General features: G+C 44.1%; 1 protein-coding gene across 1 annotated transcript; it reads right to left on the bottom strand.

Moving 5' to 3' along the window:
* Window positions 1–8,658: 8,658 nt before the first annotated feature.
* On the bottom strand, window positions 8,659–15,699 carry Ttr (transthyretin). Its single transcript, XM_004623553.2, has 4 exons — window positions 15,592–15,699; window positions 14,488–14,618; window positions 11,720–11,855; window positions 8,659–8,897 (listed from the first exon to the last, which is right to left on the bottom strand). The coding sequence occupies exons 1-4, from the start codon at window positions 15,658–15,660 to the stop codon at window positions 8,790–8,792; spliced, it is 444 nt and encodes a 147-aa protein (XP_004623610.1). The 5' UTR covers window positions 15,661–15,699; the 3' UTR covers window positions 8,659–8,789.
* Between the last annotated feature and the right edge of the window lie 384 nt (window positions 15,700–16,083).

Raw genomic sequence — 16,083 nt, 5'->3', positions numbered from 1 at the left:
CACGTGAAAATCACTGATCCTGTGTTTCTTTGTTGCACAGCTGCTTCTTTCAATTTTAATTTTGTGCTTTTCATTTTCCGTCATGGTTCCCTCTGTATGGTAGTGTGTGAAAGGTGGCATCTGCCTTTCTGTGCCTGCATCGGTGGAATAGCAGCCCCTTTATGGACTTTGCCCGCGGAATCCACCCACACTGCCACCTCCCGAGCAGTCTGCCACGTTTTGTCACTCTTGGCTGCAGCTCATGGACGAGGGGTAGCTTGGCCCTGAGAGAGCAGCACAGTACTCGGAAGGGTCAGTCTAATCGCTGATGACTTTGAAGGGACTCAGACTGAGAGGGCTAGTTGCCAGGAGTGGCCGTGTGTCCGGACGATCCTTGATGCTGCGTCTGTTTTCTTCTGCGTGATTCAGTGAGTAGATACTTTGGTCCACAAAGAAAGAATATGGAAAACTCTTGTCAGAAAGCAGTCTCGAGACCAGCCCAGACCCACGCTCCCGGTCCTTGTGCTCTGTGAATAACACAGGAATCCTTCAATGAAACCTTCATCATTCAGTCAGCTGGAATCGGCTTGTGTTTTCCTACATCAAAGATCCTTCTTGATACTTTTTCTCTCTTAGAAAGGTCTTGACCTCATTGAAATCAATTTTGATTATAAGGATCAAAGAGATAAACTACTGGTAATCCAATGTGTTCAAATCTATACAAAATTACCCTATTGAAGCGACAGGGAGTGACAGACAGTATGGAAGTCATTCTAAGTACAGTATGAAGGGTTCTGTTGCCTCTAAGGATATGGCATTACTTTAACTGTACTTCTGTAAGAAAGTTAAAGCTGTCCAAAAGCATACTAGGATATGCTGGAAGAAATAAGCAGTTTTTTTTAATAATGATTTTTTTTATCAGCTATTTATGTAGAAAGTCTTTTTAAAGTCATTTCCTGAGAATAAGTCTCATTTCTTTTTCCTCTAGGCCCAAAAGCTGAAGTGTTATAATTACTAATGGAAGGAACAAATTGAATAGGAATCATGAAAATTAGATCAGGGAGGAATCTTCAAAGTCACCTAATTCATTTCCTTTATTTTTTATTAAATATTGACTAAAGCATAGAAATGGAAATTTCATTCCCCTTACTTCTTCCACTGGCCAGTGTACCAGCCTTTCCTCTCCGCTGTTTAGGAGTAGGGTCCTATAGGGAGGTACAGTGAGCCAGGGACATTAGATGGCCTCTAGAAGCATCCAGAAGGAACACAACACTGACAACCCTGAATGTCGGACTTCTGACCTCCAGAAGTGCAGCAGAATAACTCCGTTTTGTTTTAAGCTGCTGCTGAGTTTCATGGGTTGTTATGGTAGCAAGAGAAGATACATGCCCAGGCTTGTATGAAGAGCAAGTCACAGACCTTGTCCACGATTAGGACTGATGTATAAATTATTTATTAAAAGATGACAGACAATACACACAAAAAATACATGGAGAAATGTTCATCCTCAAGAATTAAGGCTGGGCCAGAGATTTAGCAGATTAAGCACCTGCTTAGGCAAGCACAGGGACCAGGGTTCGATCTCTGGCACCACATGCACTGGCAACCAAGTCCAGGTGTGATGGCGCATGCCTGTAATCCCAGTGCTGGGGAGGCTGAAGACAGGAGGATCACTACAAGTCCAAGCTGCAGACCAAATATATAAAAAACAGAAAGAAAAAGAATTAAGATTGCACTTAACTGTGATAGCTGTCTGTTAAAGTGGCAAAAACATTGCTAGTAGGCAGAAATAATAAAGCTGGGACAGCACAGACTTTACTACATTTATGGATGTGTGCACTAGTATTACTCCAAGTAATGATGGCCGTAGTTCTTCTGAACTTTTTATATATGATGTTGTGTTTTAAGCCTCTTTCCATGTGTTATGACTCCTGATCTTCACCTTAACCCTCTGGAATAGGAGGTAGGATTATTCCTTTTATAAAGACAGCAAGAAGTCTCACACAGTCTGCCCAAGATCATACACTTTGCGATGATGGAGCAGGACATCATCTCAGACAGTGTGAGGCTCAAAGTGTCACTTGGTCTAGCCCTTGTATACTACTAGAAATGTCATTCACTTATTTCAAATTCAACAAAAGCAAAAAGCCGTATGCTCCATAAATGTTCATTGCACTATAGCCTACCACTACAAAAAACTAACTTGAAACTAATATGTGGAATAATCAATTGCAGTACAAAAAACGATGACATTTTACAATATAAAGATTACATAAAACCAACCACCTGGAAGCTGAGGCAGGACGACTGCATATTCAATCCCAGCCTGAGCAAATTAGCAAAGCTCTATCTCCACTAGAAAATTTAAGTCTGGACTGCATTCCATGGTAGAGTGCTTGCTTAGCATGTGGGAGTTTCTAGATTCCAACCTCAGTATCACAAAAAACAAAAATGAACAAAAAATAAATAATGGAAATATAAGAAATCGGGTCAGCCAGATAGCTCAGCGGATTAATGTGCCAGCTTAGACAGAGCGGGGCAGCTGGGGTTCATCCCCAGCGTGCTATGCCGGGCCCGCCCGCAGGCTGAGCCGAGACAGCAATTAAGACTGGACACGGTGGTGTGCGCTTGTAATCCCAGAGTCTGGGAGGCTGAAAACCGGAGAATCACTATGAGTCCACAATCTATATAGTGAGACCCTATAGACCCTGTAGACCCTGTACCAAATACATAAAAAAGAAATATAGGAAATTGTTCATGATAAACCACTGAATCATAAAAAGTAATATCAATTTTATGATTACAAGCATATAAATATTTAGATAATGCCTAGTAATAAAAATCATTCTATTGTGGCACAACTTTGTGTTACTACAAGCAAATTTCTTTAACGTTATAAACTTCCTTTCAATAAAAGCATAATAAAATAATTATCTTTAAAGAAATTTTGCTACTTTCATTCTCACAAATGACAGTATTGTTTCTTTCAATTGAATATTGCATGAGGAGAAAGCCTGCTTTAACAGCTATTATTGACTTTTTATCATCTTTTATAGATAGGTATTTTTATGGCTGTATGAATTAAGACATTCTTGGTCACAATTGACAAAGTGAATCAAACTCACTTAAAAACTAGATGAAGGTGCTAGTGAATGCAAGTGAAAACTCCAGAAACATTCAGTGGTTCAGCTGCTCAGGGGTCACCCAGACTCACATCTGCCTTCTCGGAAGTGGCTCCCCTTGAGGGCCGCAACCCACCCCCTTCCCTGCCGGCCAGGGATGGCAGCCAGCACCTGTCCTGTGACTCTCCTCCAGGTAGCACCACGTTTTTGTCCAGTGTGTCCCTCTGATTTCATACCTTTTGCTCGCTTGTGCATCCCTGAGCTAAATGCCTCAGCAGTGAATGAGAGCTCACTGACTGATGCAGATCAACGGGCTCCCCACCCCGCTCTCCTGCTCTAGAGCTAAGGGCGGGCTCCTACCTAACTCACTGCTGGTTGCTGTGCAGTGAACAAAAGATGGAGGCAATGGACGCTAGTGATGTAGCTCTGGTATCCCCTACACAACACTTGGGAATTTCCGCTTGTCTCTTATTAAGAATGCCAGCCAGGGCTCATGGTCCTAGGCAAGCTCTATTTTAAAATATTCCAAGTGAGTAGATCCATAAAATAAATCCCAAAGACAGAAACTAGTATTCTACATCTGAAGGAAGTAGGTTGCCCCTGGAAGCTGGTCCATTCCTTGGAAGGTGGTGGGTCCTGGTCCTGGTCCCAGTGCTCCTAGTCTGCCTAAGAGGAAAACAACACCCCTTAGAGCCCCGGAGGTCTGTGAGGGCTCACATGAGAATTAGATGCATACCTGGGCTGAGATGCTTCATTCCTTCCCTCCACTTTCTTGGAAGGAATGCAGCTCAGTGGTGCTCAAACCTTTACTAAGCACCACCCCGGTGCTAAGCACTATTGTGCAGATACAAGGGAACATAACCCATATATTTCACAATGCACTTTCCCAAGGATGCCTGCGGAGCTGTGTGTGTTCTGGCAGCACAGGTCCTCACCCAGGTGGTGGCCCAGGGCTCGCCTTCTGGGCCAGAGTCCTCTCCCAAAGACCACTTCTGATTTCTTCACTGTGCTTACTTCCCAGGTCCCCCCTAACCTCCAACCTCCTGGGAGTGACATTATTGTCAGGGACAGCAGATGGGTGACAGCTGAGCCTGGAGGGCGGGTTCACTTCTCCAGAGTTTATTTAACAAAATCCACATGTGACTTGTCCCCTAGCTAATGGTGACCCTAGCTAGGAGACAAGAACAGACCTTCAGTGTTTGGGTGGTCTGTGGAAGATGAATTGCCATCTGCTTCACTTTAAACTACCCAAGGCAGTTCTAACCCCAGCAGAATGGGGAGCTAGGAAAACGGCACTGATTCCAACATATTTCCATTTTGAAAGGCAGGAAGAAGAAGTATGGGGAGGATGTGTTCTGTGAACTGTGAGGTAGAAAGTAGGAACTGGCTACAAAACTGAGGGTTTGATGAGAAATAATTCTCAGGAAATGCTGCCTCTGCCACAGCCCTTGGTGGACAAAATAGAGTTTGCAGCACAAATGCCCTACATTTCCTATTTGACAGATGCTATCAAAATGTTTCAGGAGGTATTTGAATATTTATGATCTTTATTTTCAAGAAATCTTACATTTTTGGGGCTCCGTAGGCACACAGAGCCAGCTTGGAAGTCATGAGATTAAAATCTGGCACGATGACTTCAAGCTCACTGTAGTTAAAATTGAATTTAGCAGCTCTGACTACAAGTTTGTCCTCCTGCTATATTCTGAGTGCAGTTCCTAGCTCATTCATTCAACCTCTTAGCCAGGATGGATGCCTGAGACCCTTGAGACATCAGCAATTCTCTCACAGCCCACAGCAAAGCTACCACGGATTATCTGTTGATTTTCTATTTTAAATAGACATCAAGCAAAAGAAAGAAATGTAACAAAGTGCCCCTGGACACTCAGAAGCTAACTCAGCTCTCTCAGTGGACCATGCTGTCTCTTTGGACATAACAGTCTCACAGAACAGCAGCATCACACCAGGTCACTCTGAGATCACCATAATGTAAGCCAAAGACAAAACCACGGTGAAGCCTGGGATTACTACACATCTGCGTCTCGTGAAAACAAGCTATTGCTGTGCTTTTACCAACACTTTTATCTCTTCCCTGGTTTGCCCTCCTCACTGAAATACTGGGTCATAAAACTGTCCACACTTTCTGACAGCATCCAGCCTAGAGTGGAGACCCAGTTCCTCAGGGCTTTTCCCAATCACCCAACTACAGCCCAGGTCTTGTCATTGGTTCTCTCTAACCTCTTCTTAATGAGCCGCGTGCGAGTTCCTTCTTGCTGGAAAGAAAGAAACCCAACTGGTTCTCCTGCACAGACGTTATGGCTGGTGGATTTGGCTGCATGTATTGACACCTTTCTCTCCTCACCGCTTTTAGTTGAGGTTTGTCCTTAACTCCCACCACTCCGTAATCCTGCAGCAACCGTGCCCTGTGTGTTTTCTAGCTTCCTGTGTTCTTCCTGTCTTATTCTTTGTTGCCATGTGTCTTAGCTCACAGTCTGTGGAGGTTTCAGCCCATAATCAGCTGGCTCCAAGGTAGGGTGGCATGGTTTATGGGTTTATTAGCATCACAGAGAAAAGCAGCCCATGGTGAGCAGAAGGCAACAGAGCAGTGAACTAGCCAGCGTCCAGCAGCGACAACAGAGACCCTCTTTCTGTCTCTCGTATCCCATCCAAGCTGCACACCGGAGGGCAGGGATCTCTCACCCCAGGAGGGGCAGCCCTAACCTTAGCATCACACCCAGAGTCAGCCCCAGCATCATCTCACCCTGACCCCAGCATCACACGTCCGAGATCCGGCCACCTCTGCCCAGCCCCGGCTGTGACTGCAGGAGACTTTGAGGGGTCATCCAGACGTATTCTATAACACCCCAAGGATCTTCTCCACCCCCACCAGTGGGCTGCAGGAGACTTTGCTTCCCAACTGTGAGGCACAGAGATCAATGTATTGGCAATGTAAACTTCTATGACTAGCTAACTATTCCTTTTCTGTGTCACATCTGCTTTTAAAATACAGTTCACTCACCTGGTAAAGTGGCACCTGCCTGTAATCCCAGAACTTGAGAGGCTGAGGCAGGAGGATTGCTGTGAGTTCAAGGACAGCTTGGGCTACACAGTGAGCTCAAGGCCAGCCTGAACTGCACAGTGAGACCCTGTGTCAAAGACAAAACAAAATAGAAAACAACTGAAAAATAGTTTATAACACCTTTTAATATACAGGGTTTTGTTTGTTTGTTTGTTTGTTTGGGTTTTTTTTTCAGAACTGGGGATTGAACTCAGGTCCTTGCATTCGCCAGGGAAGCACTTATTCCACTGAGCCATCTCCCCGGCCCCTAATATACAGTTTTTAATAAGTTAATATTAAATAAACAGAATCCCTGAGTTATATGGCTGATGTGAATGGATATGTAGTTCACAAAAGAGGTTCAAACATCCCCCCAAAAATCAAAACAATATATTTAGTATTATTAAGAAAAAATTGAGATAAAGTTTTAAAATAATTTTTTGCTTTCCAAATAGCAGATGTTTATGGACTGATTTCAAACTGTTTCATATTTTGAACTGTTTTTTATGTTGATGTTTTCAAGTGATTTTGGTTACAAAAGCCAGCAGGCCCATTCTCAGTGTGTCAGAGGGAGGCTTGGGTGCGCCCCCCGAGGCACGTGTGCTGTGCTTCTGCTGCGACAGAACTCCTGAAACCAGGTGATTCATCAGGACTAGAAGTTCTGGAGACACTCAACGAAGCAGTGTCAGCAGGTAGAGTAGGGGGTATTGGGGTCATCAGCCCCCCTGAACAGATTGATGTCTTCATCACAAGACGAGGGTAATTCTTCAAGTAATGAGTGACTCCCTGCCCTGGGACTACTGGATTATCACCTATGAGTGGGTGGTTATGAAGCAAGGATTGCCTTCATGTTTGGTTTCCTCCATGTGTGCCCACCTGCCCTTCTCTCTTTGGCCATGGGTTGAATCAAAGCTGAGAGAAAAACTGGGCGTGGTGGCACACATCTGTAATCTTAGCACTAGGGAGGCTGAGACAGGAGGATCACTATGAGTTTGAGCTACATAGTAAGACCCTGTACCAAATAAATAAATAAATAAATAAATAAATAAATAAATAAATAAATAAGTAAAGGAGCTGGCCAGATAGCTCAGGGACCACCAGATAGCTCCGCAGATTAAAGCACCTGCTTAGGCAGGCACAGGGACCAGGGTTCAATCCCCTGTGTGCCATGCCGGCCCTGCCCCCAGGGCACTCTGAGACAGCCACTGAGACAATGACTGAGACTGGGTATGGTGGCACCTGCCTGTAATCCCAGCACTTGGGAAGCTGAAATCAGGAGGATCACTACTAGTCCAATCTGCGTAATGAAACACTATAGACCTCGTACTAAATACATAAACAAATTGTTAAAAAAAAAAAAAAGCTGAGAGAAACAGCGGATACCAGCTACTTGATTCCCCAGTCTCCAAAACTGTGAGCCGAAATAAGCTTTTACTCCTGACAAGTTATCCTGTTTGGGGCATTCTGTTATAACAACAGAAAATGAAATAAGATGGCATGTTACTAGCTCTGACCAGTGAACACCAGTAGGGCTCATGTGTAGCACATCTTCAGGGAGGTCTACCCTCTTTTACCTCCATCTGCTGGCTAGATGTCACCGGAGTGACGTTAGAGCCCAAGACTAAGTAAAACTGGGTCCTAGCATCACCCACTGAAAGAAAGCCACCCTGTGGTGTTATAAGCACAAGAACTTATGCATTGGGCCTGGCATGGATGAGGCAACCCGTTGACTGTGGTTTGCGTTGTTACCTCAGCACTCACGCTAGCCCACCTTGGTAGCCTCACCTTCAGTGTTCAGAACCACCCTCTGTGCCCTCAACTTACCAGGCGCTGTCACTCGGCCCAGATTGCACTCTCTGTTCTGTCTCCCTGCAACACGTTCTCCTGTTCCCACCTGACAATCTCCACAACTCTGACTGAGTGGTGCCTGCTCCAAGTCCTTCGCTGTCTTCTGCAGCCCATGGTTCCTTCCTCTGTGTTTCTGTACTAGGGGGCCTGTCAAACCATGATAACCGAGTTATCTTAGCAAGAGAAGTGAGCTCTTTAAATAAAGGCCGGTGCTAGGGCCAGTTCTTGATGTTCTGAGTGCTTCAAATAGTGCCTGAGATGTATCAGCTCCCTATACATGGATTTTGGAGTAGTCTGAACCATTGGTTCTGAGAAGGTTTTGTGCTTGCATCTCTTACGTGGTTCATGGAAGGTGGGGTTGGTCTGAATTTAATCAGAGAGCCTGGGTTGCTGCTGATATATCCCCTCAGGGCTCTGCCACTCTTGAAATAAAGTGGGACCTTGCCTTTTGCCTTTTGGTGCTCACGGGAAGCTACAGAGAAGTCAGGCTTTCTGATTTCTAGTGTTTTCCCCACTTAGAATGTGTGGACTGGCCAGCCATAGGAAGTTTGGATCTCACCCAGAGTTCCAGCCAGAGACTTTAGAGAATTTTCTTGTTTCTCGTAAAATTTATAGTTTTTGGAGGGAAAAGTGAGGAAATAAAAAACATCAAGATCGAATGAAATGAGAAATGCTTTAATAGGAATGCTTTATCAGATCTTCCTGAGTTTCTAACATAGCTTATAGATGAAAATACTGCTTTTGTAAAAATGTTGGTTGCACAAGGCTGTCCTCCTCCAAGCTGCTCACTCCTTAGGGTTGGTGACAACTGCGGTGGTGGAGTACGAGTAGGGGCTGAGCAGGGCTGCGATGGTGTAGTGCCGGCGGCCAGAGTCGTTGGCTGTGAACACCACCTAGGAGAGAGGACATAAGGGCCATGCAGAGCGTGAGAAGGCCGCAGAGACCGCTGCAGGGCCAGTGCAAGACGAGTTATTTCTATGTTAGTATTTGATTTCTTTGGGAACAATGAGAATGATAAACACAAATTCAAGCTATACCTTTGAAGCCTGGTGGGGCTCTTAGAGAAGAGGCTTTCACCACTGTCTTACTTTACAAATTCACTTAAGCAGACTAGGCAGCCACAGCCTGACTGAGAGCCATGACAGGGAGTTTGGAGGCTGCTGTCCACATTCTTGGTTTCAGAGGTGGAAAGAAGGGAAACAGTGGCATCCAGTGATGAAAGGCCTGCTGAGGATATGACCACCAGTCCCACTGTGGGCTTTGAGGCCTACAATTTTGGAGCAAGAAGGGCCTATTCCTTCCATTTTACTGAGAAGCAAATCACATCTCTGCATTAAATTTCCTGCAGAGGGGCTGGGGAGATAGCTCAGTAGAATAAGTGCTTGCCTGGCAAGTTCAAGGTCATGAGTTCAATCCCCAGTACTGCCAAAATAAATAAATAAATAAATAAATAAATAAATAAATTTCCTGCAGACTTATACAGTGACAGAGCCATGCCAGGAAAGTGGGCCTTCTGTTATTAGGCCAAAGGCTTTCTCCCACTGTTCTTCTGTCTTGTCTTGTCTTTCTTTCTTTCTTTCTTTCTTTCTTTCTTTCTTTCTTTCTTTCTTTCTTTCTTTCTTCTTTCTTTCTTTCTTTCTTCTTTCTTCTTCTTTCTTTCATTTTGGTACCGGGCTTCAAGCTCAGGACCTTGTGCTTGCCAAGTAAGCCCGTAAGTCATTGAGCTATATCCCCAGCCTTGCTTTTCTGTTTTTCAACATGAAGAAGATACACATTTTTGTGCCTTTGCTGTGGTTTATTGCAGGCAATGAAACACAGAGTAAAAGCATTATAGGGTTCTAGTCACAAGACAAGCAGTCTGCAAGACCGTGTTGGAATTTTGAAATGTGCTGCTTTGGCGCTCACTTCAGCCTACTGATGGGGCAAACAGTGACCAAAGTGCTGTTGCAGTTAATTAGCCTTGTGCTTCTCCAATTTAGTGGCCACCTGAGATTCGGGTGCTGGGATGGTCTAAGTGCTGAGGAAGACCAGTGGGGAGAGCTTTGGTGTGGCAGAGAGACGGGGCTGTGAGGACGTGTGCAATTCTATTTTGTGCGCAAGTCCTGGCTTGGGCTGTGGCTACTACACTCTGGATAAATAACTTTTGTTCCAAATGTGGAACCTGGTGATGCAGGGACTTGAGAACAAAAGGTATGGGTGATCTGTGCAAGAATAACGTGTGGGCAAGAGGAGAGGCGAATCATCTAAGAATCTCCAAGGAGAAAGGAACCAGGGAAGTTTTCCCATTTCCTTTGGTGGCTTTGGCCTCTGGGTCCCCTTAATCCTTCCTCCTATTATGAAAGGCACCTACTGTGTGGTCACAAATACACGAAGCAAAGAGGCCCCATAGTTTCAAAGGAAGTGTTTTAAATTTCCCCAAGTCTCTTTTCACCTCCTGGAGCTCGGCCAGGAGGACCTGGCTGGCTCGGCACGACTGTAGCTCTCTGGCTGAAGGCCTCACACCCACCCCAGTCCCCTGAGTGAGGCACTGGGCCTCATGCTTCTCTCCTCCCAAAAGTGATTTGTGGGTGAGGAAGCTGACGTGTAAAGAATAGAAACAGCAGAACCACGGTTTGGTGTTCAGGCTGAGACTGAGGGCAGGCTGGCCCGAGGGAGGCGCGCGGATGGGGATGGGTGGGGGGTGTCTTGTCGTGGTCCCCATCTAAACATGTGCCTGCCCTGGTTCCTCAGTCTTTTGCAGCCTGGCCATGGTGGAGACTGACTTCTCAGTAGTGGGGACACCCCTGGAGACTTGTGAGCCCCAGAAGTTAAACAGACCCCTAGAGTTTCCCCAGTAACATTGTCAACTCAAATAACTCATCCTGTTAATTACAAGTCTCCTCCATGACTAAGCCAGAGAGAATGGTTCCCTTTTGTACCAAGTTATTTTTGATGGAATTGGTCAATCTTTAACACTGACCAATATATTTGGATTCTATTTTCACGACTTCCATCTGTTTTAAATGACTTGGGAAATTAAGACAAGGAGGAGACTGGGATAACTATTTGAGGATACTTATCTCATAAGTAGAAAAAGAAGTATAAACCAAAATTTGCAAATATGGTTCTCCCTCCTCCAATCATCTTGCAGAGGAAAACCTTTCTGAGGTATTGGAAGGTATTGCAGCACTCAGGTCAAACCCAGCCTGGGCCCCAGAAGTAAATCCTCCAGCTCCTGCAGTTACAAGCCAGCTTGCGCAAGTTATTTAATTTCACCATGCCTCATTTTCTTCGTCTACAAAATGGGTATAATAATAGCACTAATCCCAGTGTGTGGCTCAGGAGGATGGAATGAATTAAGGATAGAAAACATCCCAGTGTGTGGCCCACAAGACGCCCAGTGGACCTATCTGTTGGGTTATTGTTTTGAATTGGTTGTCTTTATATGCTTTGCCAAGAATTGCTTATCTAAAGCTGAGTGGTCAGAGGTATTTGGAGAGAAGAATTTTTCTGGTTTTAGAGAAGTAACATGGTACATCCTACCTTTTGTTACAAATAGTCTGCATGAGGTCTGAAGATGTCCTTCTGAGTGTTGTAAATTTCTAATTTTGAATAGAGAGGAAACCAGCATTTTTCAGCCCTTTCCCTATGACATTGCGGTGGTCTGTGACAGCAAGCTGTACTTCCTGGAACTGAAAATTAAACCAGGAACAAGGCCCGGGAGCTGACCACTCACCTCTGCGTGTTCGTGGAATGGGGAAATGCCGAGGGCCGTCCAGTAGGACTTGGTGTCCAACTCTACCTTGTACATCGCTTCTACAAAGTCCTTTTCAGTGGTGAGCCCATGCAGCTCTCCAGTTTCACTGGTTTTCCTACAAGGTGTGAAAGTCCAGGTTAAGTTAGGCGTGAAAGGAATACATGGCATGGCACAGGATGTGTGTGTAATTGTGTGCGAGATCTGTATCTATAGCCAACTACCTATACATCATATATCACCAATCTATCATCTATCAGGGCTGACCTGATAGCTCAGTGGACTAAAGCACCCGCTTAGGCAGAGTGCAGCGGCAGGGGTTCGATCCCTACTGTGCCATGATGGCCCTGCCCCCCTGGGGTGCACTGAGCCTGCAAATGAGACTGGGTGTGGTGGTGTGCACCCATAATCCCAGCTCTTGGGAGGCTGAATACAGATGGATCACTACGAGTCCGATCTATGTAGTGAGACCCTGTAGACCCTGTAGACTCTGTCCTAAATACAGGGAAAAAAAAAAACAAAAAACAAAAAACTATCATCTATCTACCATCTATGTATCTATGATCCATCATCTATCTATCTATCTATCTATCTATCTATCTATCTATCTATCTATCTATCTATCTATCTTCTATCTAAATACCCCCTCCCCAATCCAAATCAGGAAGAAGAAAACTATAGTACCTCTTTGATAAGAAAGGGCAAGAAATCTGTAGACATTTTTTTAAAAGTTCATTGTAGATTTATGCTCTTATGAGAACAAAATGTAATTATGATGTTTGCTTTAAAAAGTCCTGCCCAATGTGGTGGGACATGAATGTAACACCAGCACTTAGAAGGCTGATGCAGAAGGATTGCTGCAAGTTTGAAGACAGCCTGGTCTCCACATTGAGTTCAGAACCAGCCTGAATTACACACAAGAACATGTCTCAGAAAAACAAACAAATAAGAGTCCCAAGCCTTGAGGTGTGACTCAGCAGGGCAGCTCTTGGCTGGCATGCATAAAGCCCTGGATACACCTTCAGCACCAAAACTGAAACAACAGGGATTCAGAATCGGAGCTTGGATGAATGTTCGTGAGCCCACAAGTCACCAGAAGCTGCTCGAACCATGCAGCTCTTCACGACTGCAGGGTCTCAGTCCTACCATGTGTGACATGCGTGAACCTTTCAGAGATACCTTTTGGTATCATTTGTCCCCAGAATGGAAAACCTAAAGTACAGAAAAGAACCTGTGTCTGACTCTTTCTTCTTTTATATATTTATCTCTTCAGTATTTCTTTTTTTTTTTTTGGCAGAACCGGGAATTGAACTCAGGCCCTTGAGCTTGCCAGGGAAGCACTTATTCCACTGAGCCATCTCCCTGGCTCCATTCAGTATTTCTTTGCCAACAAAAATACTAGGTAAGTTCCACTTCTTCCTAGGGACCAGGTCAATAGCTGAGAAGTTAGAAGTTGCTGTCCTGTAAACTGTAATCGCTAAGACAATGAAAAATGAACAACTTATGTTGTTCTGACTTTGCTGGCCCTCATTTCTTCTTTTTGCTTCCTCTTTTCATGTGTGTATTTTTACAAAAACAAAAACAAAAGAATTGTAGGAACATTTAAATTTTTTGGTGTCTGTTCCAGCTCCTGTTTAAAATACTCTCTGAACCATTTTTCATGTTGTGCCTGGTATTTTATACGAATATAATGAATTAGTAAATAAAGGCTCCAGTTAAAGCCACACCCCCAATGACCTTCCCTATGATAGGTGAAGACTCATCCTATGGTTCTGAGGATATGATTAAAATCCAGCAGAAACTCTTCTCCCAGGAGGCATAAGTGCTTAGCACCCCTTCTTCTGCCTTGTTCAGAAGGCATTTTCTGCTGCTCTTCCTTCCAGTTAGTTTGCTTAGCTCAACTAATACGCATGAAAATTTTAGAGTGGCAGACAAGAGTGAGAAGTCTGTACTTCTAGGGTGGGTGAAGCAAGACCCATGGCGCTGGACTCTGCCTTCCACATTGTTCTCTTAGATGTTTTTCTTACTACACTTGGCAGCTGCCAGTCTTACACATAGTAAGTGCTCCAGTGTGTTTATTAGTCAAAAGCCCTGGATTCCAGATGACACAAATAAATTCTAGTGAAGTGTCAGTGCTGTCCCTCAATTCCTTTCCTTCTGTTACTAAATTAATGCATACTGTGCATGCTTCCTAAAATTATATCAATTCTAAGAATGCTTCACCCAGGAGCACCAGGGACTCTGTCAACCTCCTGAGTTTACATATATGTTTTTGTATGTATCTACATGCATCTTGTTGGACATGGACTCTATCATTTTCATCACCCTCTTCAAGTGGCTTGTGACCTGAAAGGTCACAAAAGGTCACTCTTGCTTGAGTGGACTATGGAGTTTCTCAACCTTCCATTAGCTACCATCTGTCCAGAATAATGAACCAGTTCTTGGTCACTGCCAGCTAAGAAAAGCAAGAAGTGATCCCTCTAAGGACACACTCAGGCTCTGCTCATGTTGTCCATCTACTAATAGTTCTTGGGATTTTGGTTTGATTGCATTTGTTAGTCTTTTGCTGTGCTGGAGATTAAAGCCAGGGCTTTGTGCATGCTGAGCCCGTGCTCCACCGCTGAGCTGTACTCTGAGCCTGTACTTGTAGATTCTTTGGTAGATGATGTGAGTGAGTCTCTCCTTACCAACTGGAAGAAAGGATGGGAAGATATAACTGAGTCCTACAGCGGGGCTCCTTGGCAGCTTACCCAGTGGCGAATGGCTCCCAGGTTTCATCAGCACCCTTTTTGAACACTTTCACAGCTACACCGACGGCAGGACTGCCTCGAACGGCATCTAGGACTTTGACCATCAGAGGACATTTGGCTTCACCAGTGCCCTGGGCACAGAAAGGACAAGTGAGAAGTCAACAAAATTGATCAGCATGAAAAGATTTATTCTTTATGATGTTAAGAATCTGGAACAATGCCGGAAATGCATGCTGATCTCATTACCAGCAACATAAGTGTTGATCGTTAATGAGCTTCCCCGCTCAGGGTAACGCAGACATAATTGTTTCCAAAGCAAGAATGGTTTCTGCCTCCAGACACACTGCAATCGATTGACTAGGGATGTTTGCAGTGAATTCAAAGGAGAAAATAGGCTCTTGGGGAACGGTAGCTTTGTTCAATCTCTCCATTGGAGTGGAATTACTGAAAAGATTCACTGTATGCAGGACCAAATAATTTTTTCCAGAGATCATTCTTTAAAGTTGTTGTGTGAAAATTAACTCTTACTACTTATTATAAAATAATATCATACTACTTTTCTTACCCATCTGATGACATTTAGTTAATTCTTCCAGAAGACTTAAGAATCAGCTCTCTGACTAGAATGTTATTTGACAACAAATATCAATCAATACTTCTACTACTAGCCAAAGGGCCCTAATAATATAACCTAAGCAGTTTGTTCCTAAATGTATTTTATGAAAGGATATTTTTTTTTATGAAATTCAATGTGAGCAGCCTGATTGGTAGCATGTCTTTATTTCTGACATCTTCCTGAGCATACCAAGGTATTAGGCATTGCAAACTCAATGTATCAAAGCAACAAGAAAAAACCCTGAATCCAAGCTCTAGTTCTGCAAATTTATTCTTTTCAAAGTTTGAATCAATGGTATTAAGAATCTGAAACAAATCTGGAAGTGCATGCTGATCCCATTACCAATAACATAAGTGTTGACAGTTATAAGCTTCTCCACTCAGTATTAGAGCCCTAATAGCAAAAGTTGCTAGGCCAGAAGTCACTTGTATGTCACCTAATGTACATCTGCATTCTATAGTAGGGACTTTAAAGAATCAAGCACTCACCACAGGCTCAGCCTCAGACACAAATGCCAGTCCAGCAAGGCAGAGGAGGAGCAGACAGTGAGAGGCCATCTTGCCGGGAGCTACTGAACTTTTACAAGAGCTGCTTCCAGCTTGGGGGATTTTATACTCCCTTCCCCCAAGCAGGCTTCTGATCCCTGCCAGCCTGACTTCAAACCTGCTGATTCTGATTATTGACTTAGTCAACAAAGGGCAAATAAGTAACCCACACAAATATGAACCTTGCCTAGGGAGATTAGGGCATCAGAATATAAGCTCTATGAAATATTCTTAACTGGTCATTTGACCAGCTAGGTCACCAAAACGAAACAACCCAAACAAACAAAGTAGCTCTCCTGCTTGGCAGAATGCAGTAGCATTCCTGAGATTCCCTGCTAAACACCTAATTCTGTGTGTGTTTTCTGTGTTCTATACAATCTCTACCTTTCATTGTAGATGATGGGTGCAGGATGTCATAATTTATTTCATGTTGAA

The sequence above is a fragment of the Octodon degus genome, unplaced genomic scaffold (assembly GCF_000260255.1).
Source record: "Octodon degus isolate 3935 unplaced genomic scaffold, OctDeg1.0 scaffold00003, whole genome shotgun sequence".
In the NCBI taxonomy this organism is placed as follows: domain Eukaryota; kingdom Metazoa; phylum Chordata; class Mammalia; order Rodentia; family Octodontidae; genus Octodon; species Octodon degus.
The sequence above is the reverse complement of the archived record's forward strand: the minus strand, read 5'-3'. Positions and strand labels throughout refer to the sequence as shown.

Bases quoted from the DNA above. Each gene is read 5' to 3' on its own strand.
- Ttr (XM_004623553.2), bottom strand. From the start codon at position 15,660: ATGGCCTCTCACTGTCTGCTCCTCCTCTGCCTTGCTGGACTGGCATTT. The intron at 14,619-15,591 runs GTGAGTGCTTGA...TTCTGTGCCCAG, and splicing joins TGTCTGAGGCTGAGCCTGTG to GGCACTGGTGAAGCCAAATG. The intron at 11,856-14,487 runs GTAAGCTGCCAA...CACACCTTGTAG, and splicing joins TGGGAGCCATTCGCCACTGG to GAAAACCAGTGAAACTGGAG.